Source organism: Saccoglossus kowalevskii, chromosome 15, assembly GCF_978046115.1.
Source record: "Saccoglossus kowalevskii chromosome 15, keSacKowa6.1, whole genome shotgun sequence".
Taxonomy (NCBI): Eukaryota; Metazoa; Hemichordata; class Enteropneusta; family Harrimaniidae; genus Saccoglossus; species Saccoglossus kowalevskii.
The window spans coordinates 15,036,477-15,049,654 of record NC_140655.1 but is presented as its reverse complement, the minus strand read 5'-3'; the positions used below and the strand labels follow the sequence as shown (position 1 = coordinate 15,049,654).

Below are 13,178 nucleotides of genomic sequence, written 5' to 3'. Positions count from 1 at the left end.
CATGCACCTCCTCCCGAACCACCGGAAGAAACGGAAAGTCCTGATACATTTGAGTCTGATATAAAGTTAACTTCTGAGCAAGAAACCGACATTGAAGCAATAATAGCCGCTGAAGCAAGTGGGGTCGGTGCAAGAAAAGCTATAACTAGCCTTTCAAAGCGTTGGAATAATGCTATTGTGCCATATGTGATATCATCAACAAGTAAGTATATGTCTGTTTGATAGTTTGTGCTTTCATGTATCAAGTTTGCAGTACACAACATGTATCTATATTATTGCAGGTCAATCTGATGCTGTCGTAATAAAACAAGCGATGACCTACTGGGAGAGCAACACTTGTATTAGATTCCCACCGTATAACTCGGGCGCGGGGCATTCTGATAGAATTAACTTTAAAAAAGATGATGGGTAAGGTTACTAACAATTTTAAACACTCAATTAGTAACAGTCTTTGAGCATATTAGTTAACGTCTGTACCGTTACCGTAGCTGGCGTTGTTGTGTGAAGGTTTATATTATTAGTGATACATTTCTGTATATGTTACCTTCATAGATGCTGGTCTTACGTTGGTCTCACTGGTTGGGGTGTTCAAGATATTTCTATCGGATATGGTTGTGAATATGTGAGTGACGTTTGTATTTAAGTATTCTTGTTTTTGGTACACTTGTGATAAGTGTTGTATTATATCAGTTCAATAATATTAATATTTCAAGGAATAGTCAATATTCACATAGAAATGGGAAATGCTGAATCGGGCATAACAGACAACACATTTCTATGTACAAAGTTTCACATTGGTTAAATCAAGTTAAATAATCCTATTATTATAGTTAATTATTAAAAACAGCATTTTTAAATTACAAGAGGTATTTATATTTGTATAATACAATACGTTCCCGATAGCACGTAACCTCTACCTTATAAGGTATTCCCAATGAAATTCAAATTTTCCCACCGATCATGTTTCTAATCGGTAGTGTATTGTGATTAAAGGACCGATATGCTATGAGTTTTAAGTTTTTTTCTGAAACTACATAATGCAATTGCTTAGTAAATTTTTTTTCCTATTTAAAATGGGATTGTTTTGAGCAGTAACACCCGTGATTCAAAGGATTTTAAGACCAACGAGTAGTGAAAATGCATAATCTCTCTACTAAATGAGCTAAGCATTGTGGTTTACTATTATTATTGCTGCCATCGTTTGCCAATATTCCTTCTATATAAGAATTTACGTTACACAAGTTCACTATGACAAAAAACATCCCGTATTTTTTTATTTATTTCATATTTCATTAAGTTATTTAACGCTGTTGTCCATGATTTAGGACTAATTCCCACGAAACAAAAACAAAGCAATACATACATAATAAGGGTCGCACAATTATATTTGAAAAAATATATATAATGCAATATATTCTCAAGTCACACCACATTCACAATTTATCGTTCACATATCAGTAATTGATTATACAGATACTAACAAGTGTCCATACAAAGTAATTTTAATCTAATTATTTTATTGTTCACGGATCTTAACTAGTTTTTTATGTTGCTTCATGAAACAGAGGGGAACTATTGCTCACGAAATTGGTCATGCAATAGGATTCTGGCATGAACAAAGTCGCACGGACCGAGATGATTACGTTACAATTCACTGGGAAAACATCGAGTTGGGTATGGGTCACAATTTCAACAAATATACCTCTGCGGATGTTAATATGTACAACGTGCCATACGACATTGGATCGCTTATGCATTATGGTGCTAAGGTAGGACTATATTGTAAATATTGAAACATTAACTGTATTCGCCATATGTGATCACTCAAAATACGTTAGGTCTTATGCAATTGATCTTTACGTTTGAAGCTTGTATATCAACACATCAGCACACCGAGTGCTAAAGTCAACTTCAGTCACCATTCACAAATTTCAAACCTACATACTTTTTTTATAATATTTCCAAACATATGATGAAGACTTGTAGCTCATATAAAATTATGTCCATTTTGTTTAAAATTGTCAATTAAATATAACATATTTTTCTGACAATAATTATGGCGTTCAAAGGGCTACCGTGCAGTTACACACTAAATATCCCCTGATACATGCACTGTGTGATATTTACAAGTCAAAATAAATTCAGTATTTCAGCACGAATGGCCAGGATACAATAACAGCGAATAACCCAGCTGACCAAGACAAAATGGGCGAGCGTGATTATTTGAGTAACGCTGATATTTTTTTAGCCAATATAATTTATGACTGCCCAGGTATGTATGTATGTATTTTTGAATTTTTTTATTCTATTAATTAATACAGTTGTGTTTTGTTTTTTTGTGGTGATACCCAGTTATAATTTAGTTTTTTCACTGTTTTTTGTTAGCTATTCGAACTCGTTTTGTATCAATGTATTACGTTATAAAATTGTTGTTGATGAAACATTTTTCAGCTCTGCCAAAAGCAAGCACAGAAGCAGTGTATCCGGCGGCTAATCAATGTAAATCTCCATATAAAGTTAATAGTCAAGCTAGTTTGAATTGGGCAGTTTATGCGATAAAACAGAATGGAGAAAATAGAAGCTTCTGGGTTGATGGCACGATTTCAGGCAGTACAATTACATTCAGTGATGGTTCAACAATGTCAGTAGATTCGTCTTTGTTTCACAGTAATGAACAAAATGGAAGTGGGAAATGTCTCCATTGTGGTGAGTCCAAAATACAAGGCCTGTTTTCATTATTACATTTTATTCCGTATTTGCTTTGTATGTTAAAACAGTTTGATGTTTATTTAAACACTGTCAGAATGACGATATACATTACAGAGTAATTTAATTCTACATACAATAGCTATCTGAACAACTTGTCATGTAGTACGAAATCATTTTGAGCCCATATTGCCGTTATAACGCGATCAAATACAATCATATTTACAGGTGGTACAACAATGACTGGAAATTGGATGATACGAAGTGCGACTACAATCAGAAGTATCTATGTGCAGGTACAGTGATCGTTATGTGTATATATATATATTATAGTTTTCCGCAAAATGTTTACACAAGGTAAATGAATACTCAAGTTCTACATTTACATTTATACGGCAACACATTCACATGTTCTGAAAATATTCCATGTATAAGTGATGTCTTATTAATAATGTTGTAATGGTCGTATATTCAACAGATTTACCGCGTCCTAGTTCTAGTACAGCGCTTCCGGCTAATGCTCAGTGTGATTCTAGATCTCTATTCCAAGTTGTTGACCAGAACGATTTAGAACGTGCACAGCTCGTAATTAAAACAAATGGAGAGAATAGAAGTTTCTGGGTGGATGGGAGAATATCAGGCAATACCATTACCTTCACTGGTGGTTCAACAATATCGGTTAATTCAGAATTGTTTCAACCAAATGAGCCCAATGGAAGTTTTCTCCATTTGTGGTAAGTGCATATGATATATACTATGTATTATGTTGTTTTTGTTATTGTTGATAGTGGTACTATGGGAAATACAGAAAGACTAATTACATGTTTTAGCACAGTTTTAAAGTAAGACGTTCCTCAAAAATAAAAATAAAATATTGTCATTATATTTACATTTGCGACATTTTAGGATAAAATAAAATTTGATTGACAAAATAGTGTTAAAATAGAATTTTTAGTATAACTTACAATTGTATCCTACGTCAAAAATATCTCGCAATATTTTAAAATTAAGCCAGGTGACATATCGTGAAAAATGATATTTGTTATCTCACAACGTGTCTATTATATCAATAATTTCATTGGATTTGAAAAAAAAAATCTCCTTATAAATATAAACACATTTTGACACAATTGCGTTTTACCTTCAGTTGCAAATTTATTAGCTTCGTGCTTACACATGCAAACAATTTCATCGGATTAAAAAATAACTTCTGTCCTTATATACAGGTATTATAACAATACATGGAGATTAGACGACACTACATGCAACTATGCTCAAAAGTATTTGTGTTCTGCTTAAGCGGTAAGTATCATACAAACTAAATAATTATAAATAATTATATGTGAGGTCTTAATAAATCTTCTCTTTTCTCGCGCCCACATTTGTTGTAAAATTAACTAAAATTCTTGAAATTGATTGTATAATGTATTTCTGCTAGGCATCATGTTAAATGAATATTTTTAACTGTAGAGCTACCAGCCATCATTTGGGCGCCACTATCTGGCATCTGAATAGTTTCCTCGGACATATAGCATGTATAGTGGAAAATAAAAAAATAGTACATGAAACAATTGAGCATAATGATAATGACATCTTCGAGATAGACACTGTTTTACTTTTGATTAATTGTAGTCTAATATTGTATTGCTGTAATTTTGTTAATGCAATTTGAAAAAAATAATATTCTTGTTTGATACTGAAAGTAGATAATTATATATTATATAACTAAAGTATAACTATATTGTATCCATAATGGCCTGATATAGAAGCAAACATCCGATTTGTTGTTTTATGAACCAATACAATAATTTATTAAGTTGTGAACCATTTGTTTTGGTAGGTAAACTGAAAATCACTTTTTATGTCATTTTCTATCTAACGAGTATTGTTGCATGTCTTCAACGCAACCTTTTTGTGTATGGTAAACACGGTATGATTTATTGTCCAAATTACATCTTTAAATCAAAGTCTTAATTATTAATTCTCTTATTGCAGGAAATCGCCGAGTCACAATTCAAACATGAAGTGTACCTCATTCATGAAATCACTCCGCAAATTATATTACTGCAATCGCATGCCTCGTAAATAAATCGTACGTGTAGTTTAGTTTCATTCCTAATGTTATTTTAGTTATTATTAGTGTTATTGCATGCTATAAACTTGTTGAATTGCAGAAGAATAAATGATCTAAAGCATAAATATTGAGTCTTTTATCGTGATAGTGTGATGGTATGCATTTTCGGTGTATGGTAATTTCAATTGTTTGAAACTTCAGAAAGGAGCAATTGTAGTGCAGTATTGTACCACGGTATTAAAGACCTACAGTCTATTATGCGTTCGAATTACACATAATTGATACTTCTCATGCGACCCACAACGATGCGGTGCGCCAAATGTGACACTTAAAATAAACTTGCTAAAAGTCTTAGTATACTGAATATCAAGACCGAGCTGTGGGATTAAGCAAATTTGTTGTCTTTATTGTTCTTTATGAAAAAATAGAATGCCAATAATTAAACGTCGATAAGTAAACTCCGACAACATCAGAATCCACAGGCAACTTTACGATTGCGAAAGAAAACGGTACAACATAGCCAATTCAGGGAGAGATTCGTCAATCAAGAGGTGACAAGCGCATCCTGCTCTGTTGTGGCAGCCACCACATACCGACACTGCAATATGCAACACAAAACCGATCGTTGACAATTGTGTTACAAGTAGGAATGTAAACTACTTGATTACTAGTCAGAGAACACTTCCAGCTTTGGAATTCCTCGCTCTCCTTATAACATTGCTTACAGTTCTACTAAATACTTAGGCGTACGTTATATATTATCCACCAATAACTATAAGCCATTGATTGATCACACAGTTTCTACGCTTCGTCTCTCAAAGGCAAGTCTTGCAGAGGCTTACTGCAGTATATAAAAACAAGCCATGCATGACACAATTATAATAATATAGTTGGAACACAAACATGTCAGATATAGATCCAGAAGCTGATGCTTAATTTTGTGTCTGATCTTCAAACGAGTACTTGCCCATATTGAGAGATATTGACTGGAAAAGCTTTTTAAATACATCTCTATATCGATGACAGGATGTATAATGAATATAAAATTTGAACATGATCAGTCAAAGCATGTCAGAAATATGGCACTAGAACAAAATGGCCGCCAGTTGGCTATTTTAAATCAATTGGTCATTTTAAATGACGTGCATCAGTGTTCAATAATGTTTAATGTATGTACAAGGTTGAACAAAATCCAACTGTAGACAGCACAGATCTGGTTGTGGAATGTCAGAAATGCTTGATTTTGAGTATTTTGTATCACAAAAATGACCGGCAGTCGGCCATCTTGAATCAGATCGTGAAACAAATTGGTGTGCACATGTATAATATTATGTACGATGTACGTGTGAAGTTTGAATGTAATCGGTCTAGGCATGTCTAAGACACAAGTCCGGCCGCACACACAAAGGTCGTTCTATAAGTCTATAAGTTTTTTGACTGCGTCCAAACGTGAACAAATATGCATTTACCATTAGGTAGGCTATACGCCTATAACACGATTGCTGTTGACGATTCACTGCTCGACACAAATTCTGCGAAAGCAACATGTACGTGATTCTCTATCAATATGATTACAATTAAATTAACGAAACCATTTACATATATAACCTTGTTTCGAAATAGGTAAACCAACAGCAGTTTATTGTATCACTTCCCACCCAGACATTTTTTTTCAAACATCAACAATCATTTGTGGCAAAGGTATTTTCCCACAATATTGTTGTATCTGCCATCCAACTTTTTGAGTTACAGTACAGAAACGGTATTGTAATAAATTAATGCGACGACATTGCAGAAAGGGTACACATGAGCTGCAGGCTCCACTTAACATTTCAACTGTAGATTGTACACACAATAGGCTGGAGAAATAGGAATATTGCTGTCAAGGTGTGGGAGGTTTATGATTTTAAAATCATTTTTTTATCGTGAAGTATGATAGAATGATGACCAGTAGAGTAATGTTTATATTCAAAGTAAATAAATCAGTGTCAGTTGTTTCTTTACCTCCTGACTTTCTATTTTTAAATTTCTCAGTTTTGTGGAAGTTAAAAGTTAACCAAATCCATGGATCACCGGTACTTGGCAGTAAACAAAAATTCATACAGTAGTACTCTAATTAACGTACGCCCTCACATATGGAGTTAGAGAGAATACGCGGATAAAAAAGCCCATTAGCTAACATAAAACACATGATGGCGGTATGAAACGGTACAACTTTAAAGGAGAGCATCAAATGATGTAGGTGGGTCAAATGATTTTTAGTGAATAAATGGATCTGAAACAGTTATACAACACCAACACACACCCTACGTAAAGTCTTAAAAAGAAATGAAAGAATGGCCGTCCCATCCTCGAAATCAGAGTGACACGAATATGCCTGATTAGCAACTGTAATTTCCAAAAGCTGAATATAGTCGTCAACAATAGTGGTCGAGGTAGGTGGATATCCATCTGCGAAAGATAGATATCATGAATATTGATGATCTCGCAGCGCATTTTTTGATACACTAATAAAAAACGGCAACTATGATAATGTGATGTACGCGGAACTAGACACATACAATTGAAAGGGGAGCGACCATATCACCCCATCGTGGGGTAAAAACTGAAGAACAAAAAAGTTGCAAAGTGTTACTGATTACCATGTAATCTATTTGTCATTTGCACACCCATAAAAATGTTAGTGGAATATGCTTTACATATAGGAACATAGAACAGTAATACTGAAGAAATGGAAACTGACAACACAAAAAAACCAAGAGGAGAAGGTTTAAAATGAGTGTAGAAAGAATGATAGAATTTCAAAATGAAAGAAATGCCAACTATAAAATAAACGGGCACGTACTAAATTGTCGGGAAAAACTAAATGAAATGGGTGAAAGTTAAGGCTAACATCGAAAAGATTAATACTGAAATATTGAAGATATGGTACAAACCGCACCTTCAAATACTATATCAGTCGCTGGCAAGTCTGGCCATGTGCTGCATGTACATGTTGAAATTAATAATAATACTCTTTAATGTGTATTGTACCATCGGCAGACACGAGTGTGCCCAATGCTTACAGCAACTAAAACGCCATCTCAACTAAATTAATGATGATCCTGGTATTGTTGGTGATTTTAATTGGACACTTGCACCTGGCATTGATCGTAATGGCGATAGGGAGCCATATATGCACACGTCCCATGCTCTAAGCTTTGTAATTGAAATGTTTAAATTGATTGATCTATGGCGACATCAACATGGCAAACAACACAAACTTCACATAGGGGCGGGTTATCGTAATGAGGTCACGTACGCACACTTGGTTCACACGTCGTTGCAGTATTCTTTGAAATCAACAACTTGCATGTTTAGGATAGGCATTTTAAACACATACTACAGGAATGTTATAGTTTGTTTACTAATTGTATTTAATATTGGCAATTTCGCATGACTTTAACCGTGAAACACATCCCTGGTAATCACGTGATCGTGCCACTGACTACCGCGATTGGTTGATGGAATGTTTACTCTGTCACGCCTTAGAGTTTTATGGCAGATTTTTCAAGATTTTGTTTGACAAGATGAGAGAATAAAGAGAGAGAGAATAAGGAGAAAAGGGGCAACAGGGCGTTACCTCAACTGACGGTTTAGATGAATAAAGCTGGACTATCTGTAATAAACTAATGTGTGTACACGACACTAGTATCGTAACGTATATAAGTCGTCTGCACGCTCGCCAGAGCCCCCTCACCACGACGACCCTTTCACAACAGGGGCGTGATAGCACTCTCATACGCCTTAAGAGTTTTTACATCTATAAACAGATGCACAGTCGTTTGAACGCTATTCAAATAAGCTATCAATTCAAGACAATTTTCTAGTGCGCATCAAACTGACCAAAGGCAACACAAAAACAAAAACATCCAGTATGGTGTTTGAATATTGATGTTCTTCAAGACGCAGAATATGTAAATGTCATTACATAATTATGGTCCCAGTGGCAAACCCAACGTGATGCTCTCAACAATTTGCAAACATGGTGGAACATTTGTAAACATGATATCAAAGTGTTGTCCAAGGAATAGTGTAATTTAATGTCATTTTAAACAAGTGAATGAAGAGAACGAGCGAGCCTTAATTAGTAAAATGTAGCCTTGTACTTTCACGCCTCGAACAGCACGAAAACAGAGGAACTGCTATTCAAGCCCGTCACAAATATCGGATGTTCCCAATTCATTTTTTTTGGTCAAACTTGAGAAACGGAACAAAAAGAAACACATATATAGCTCACATTAGGCGGGAAAATGACGCCACATTGACTGTCCTTGTGAGATACGTGATATCACGCAAAACTTGTATACATCGCTTTACAAAACGAAAAAAATATGAGAAAATCACTAAAAACTGGTGGTTAGCTTCCTGTGTAATGATAATTTAGATCTTCACGAACATACTTCGTTTTCGTTCAGTTATTGGTTCAATCCTTAATCCTTAATAAGACTACAGTATCCCAATATATTGACGACACAATCAATCTATTGCGTGAGGCTTTCAATTACTGTAACATCACAAACACTCTCTTGGATATTTTAGCTTTTGACCAGGAAAAAGCCTTTGACAGAATCAATCCCAATTTCTTGTTTAAGACATTACGTGCATTTGTTTTTAGGCAAAATTATATTCATTGTACATAACAAATGCCAAATCTCTTCAGAGTCAGAGCGAGTTGCGCCCTCAAATCATCTATTATGTTGTATCAAGGCATTCGGCAGGAATTTTTGTTAATACAATAGAGCTGTTACTCAATAAAAATTCAGGCGGGAAACTGAGCAAACTGGCAGCGTATGTTGATGATATAGATATATTCATTAAACAGTTCTTTAATAATCTGGCAGAATGGTTGAAAATTTATGGGAGCACATCCCATTCAAATCAATAAATCATAGGGACTGCGGGTTGGTAGCTTGGGAAACATTAGCAGCTCACCTATAGGTATTAAGTAGAACTGTACTGGCCTAAAACATTTGAGTGTGTATTCAGAGAACAGAAACCAAAATGTTTTGGCGCCCGTTTCATTTGTCACAATTCTACGATCTTTTAAAACCTGGTTTGACAGTTTCCCGGCGGTGGGTCGTTATTATGCCACCTGATCACACACATACATTTTCAGTATTGCGTTTTTTCATCATCATTGCAAAAGTTGCTAAGGGACCGATCAGTTTTTATGGCCGGGGCTGGGCCGGCAATTATTGGTAAATGTAGATACAAAATCAATAACCCCCCCTGTATTCACAATGAAAATTATGGTGACCCCCCCTGGACAAAGAAAGTTGTAAACATTTGTGAGGAACTCAAACTTCAATACTGTATACAGGAGGAGGAGCAGGGGTTGGAGGAGGAGGAGGAGGAGGAGGGCAAGACATGCACTACAACAGAATGGAGAAAATAGAAGCTTCTGGGTTGATGGCACGATTTCAGGCAGTACAATTACATTCAGTGATGGTTCAACAATGTCAGTAGATTCGTCTTTGTTTCACAGTAATGAACCAAATGAAAGTGGGAAATGTCTCCATTTGTGGTGAGTCCAAAATACAAGCCCTGTTTTCATTATTACATTTTATTCCGTATTTGCTTTGTATGTTAAAACAGTTTGATGTTTATTTAAACACTGTCAGAATGACGATATACATTACAGAGTAATTTAATTCTTCATAAAATAGCTATCTGAACAACTTATCATGTAGTACGAAGGTCATTTTGAGTACATATTGCCGTTATAAAGCGATCAAATACAATCATATTTACAGGTGGTACAACAATGACTGGAAATTGGATGATACGACGTGCGACTACAATCAGAAGTATCTATGTGCAGGTACAGTGATCGTTATGTGTATATATATATGTATTATAGTTTTCCGCAAAATGTTTACACAAGGTCAATGAATACTCAAGTTCTACATTTACATTTATACGGCAACACATTCACGGGTTCTGAAAATATTCCATGTATGAGTGATGTCTTATTAATAATGTTGTAATGGTCGTATATTCAACAGATTTACCGCGTCCTAGTTCTAGTACAGCGCTTCCGGCTAATGCTCAGTGTGATTCTGGATCTCTATTCCAAGTTGTTGACAAGAACGATTTAGAACGTGCACAGCTCGTAATTAAAACGAATGGAGAGAATAGAAATTTCTGGGTGGATGGGAGCATATCAGGCAATACCATTACCTTCACTGGTGGTTCAACAATATCGGTTAATTCAGAATTGTTTCAACCAAATGTGCCCAATGGAAGTGGCTCCTGTCTCCATTTGTGGTGAGTGCATATAATATATACTATGTATTATGTTGTTTTTGTTATTGTTGATAGTGTACTATGGGAAATACAGAAAGACTAATTACATGTTTTAGCACAGTTTTAAAGTAAGACGTTCCTCAAAAATAAAAAATAATCTATTGTCATTATGTTTACATTTGTGACATTTTAGGATAAAAAGAAAATTTGATTGACAAAATGGTATTAAAATAGCATTTTTAGTATAACTTACAATTGTATTCTACGACAAAAATATTTTAAAACTAAGCCTGGTGACATATCGTGAAAAAATGATATTTGTTATATCAATATGATTGTTATATCAATAATTTCATTGGATTTGAACAAAAATCTCCTCATAAATATAAACACATTGTGATACAATTGCATTTTACTTTCAGTTGCAAATTTATTAGCATCGTGCTTACAAATGCAAACAATTTCATCAAATTAAAAAATCTCTTCTGTCCTTATATACAGGTATTATAACAATACATGGAAATTAGACGACACTACATGCGATTATGCTCAAAAGTATTTGTGTTCTGCTTAAGCGGTACGTACCATGCAAACTAAATAATTATAATTTTGATGTGAGGTCTAAATACATCTTCTCTTTTCTCGCGCCCACATTTGTTGTAAAATTAACTAAAATTCTTGATATTGACTGTATAATGTATTTCTGCTGGGCATCTTGTTAAATGAATATTTTTAACTGTAGAGCTACCAGCCATCATTGGGGCGCCACTATCTGGCAGCTGAATAGTTTCCTCGGACATATAGCATGTATAGTGGAAAATAAAAAAATATGCACATGAACAATTGAGCATAATGATAATGATAATGACATTTTTGAGATAGATACTGTTTTACTTTTGATTAATTGTAGTCTAATATTGTATTGCTGTAATTTTTTTAATGCAATTTGAAAAAAAAAATATATTCTTGTTTGATACTGAAAGTAGATAATTATATATTATATAACTAAAATATAACTCTATTGGATGCATAATGGCCTGATATTGAAGCAAACATCCGATTTGTCGTTTTATGAACCAATACAATTATTCATTAAGTTTTGAACCATTTGTTTTTGTACGTAAACTGAAAATCACTTTTTTTTTCATTTTCTATCTAACGAGTATTGTTGCATGTCTTCAACGCAACTTTTTCGTGGATGGTAAACACATCTTTAAATCAAAGTGGTTATTAATTCACTTATTGCAGGAAATCGACGGAAATGAAGGGTACCTCATTCATGAAATAACTCCGCGAATTATATTACTGCAATCGCATGGCTCGTAAATAAATCGTACGTGTAGTTTAGTTGCATGTCTAATGGAAATTTAGTTTATTATTATTGTTATTGCATGCTATAAAACTTGTTGAATTGCAGGACAATAAATAATCTAAAGCATAAATATTGAGTCTTTTATCGTGATAGTGTGATGGCATGCATTTTCGGTGTATGATAGTTCTAATTGTTTGAAACTTTACAAAGGAGCAATTGTAGTGCAGTATTGTACCACGGTATTAAAGACCTACAGTCTATTATGCGTTCGAATTATGTTGACACATAATTGATATTTCTCATGTGACCCACAACGATGCGGTGCGACAAATGCGACACATAAAATAAACTTGCTAAAAGCCATAGTATTCTGAATATCAAGACCGAGCTGTGGGATTAAGCAAATTTGTTGTCTTTATTGTTCTGTATGAAAAAATGGGATGCCAATAATTAAACGTCGATAAGCAAACTCCGACAACATCAGAATCCACAGGCAACTTTACGATTGCGAAAGAAAACGGTACAACATAGCCAATTCAGGGAGATTCATTAATCAAGAGTTGACGAGCGCTTCCTGCACTGTTGCGGCACCCGCCACATACCGACACTACAATATGCATCACAAAACCGTTCGTTGACAACTGTGTTACAAATAGGACGTAGTGTGTACAAAACACAAACTACACTTACACTAGGAAGGTATCATGTAAACCACTTGATTACTAGTCAGAGAACATTTCCAGCTTTAAAATTCCTCGCTCTCCTTATAAAATTGCTTACAATTCTACTAAATACTTA

General features: G+C 34.5%; 1 protein-coding gene and 3 long non-coding RNA genes across 4 annotated transcripts; all 4 read left to right on the top strand.

Annotated features, from left to right (window-relative positions):
* On the top strand, positions 1-3,011 carry LOC146734003 (protein SpAN-like; the record flags this gene model as incomplete). Its single annotated transcript, XM_085508463.1, has 6 exons — positions 1-202; positions 282-408; positions 553-622; positions 1,566-1,782; positions 2,452-2,706; positions 2,935-3,011. Coding segments are annotated over 6 exons (948 nt in total), but the record flags the coding sequence as incomplete, so codon positions are not given.
* Positions 3,012-3,199: 188 nt separating this feature from the next.
* On the top strand, positions 3,200-4,905 carry LOC146734002 (uncharacterized). The gene is made up of 3 exons (XR_014931687.1): positions 3,200-3,440; positions 3,933-4,008; positions 4,702-4,905. It is a non-coding gene; the product is annotated as an uncharacterized LOC146734002 (long non-coding RNA).
* Positions 4,906-10,579: 5,674 nt separating this feature from the next.
* LOC146734001 (uncharacterized) lies at positions 10,580-10,944 on the top strand. The gene is made up of 2 exons (XR_014926569.1): positions 10,580-10,643; positions 10,828-10,944. It is a non-coding gene; the product is annotated as an uncharacterized LOC146734001 (long non-coding RNA).
* Positions 10,945-11,576: 632 nt separating this feature from the next.
* On the top strand, positions 11,577-12,510 carry LOC146734000 (uncharacterized). The gene is made up of 2 exons (XR_014931686.1): positions 11,577-11,645; positions 12,317-12,510. It is a non-coding gene; the product is annotated as an uncharacterized LOC146734000 (long non-coding RNA).
* Positions 12,511-13,178: the final 668 nt, after the last annotated feature.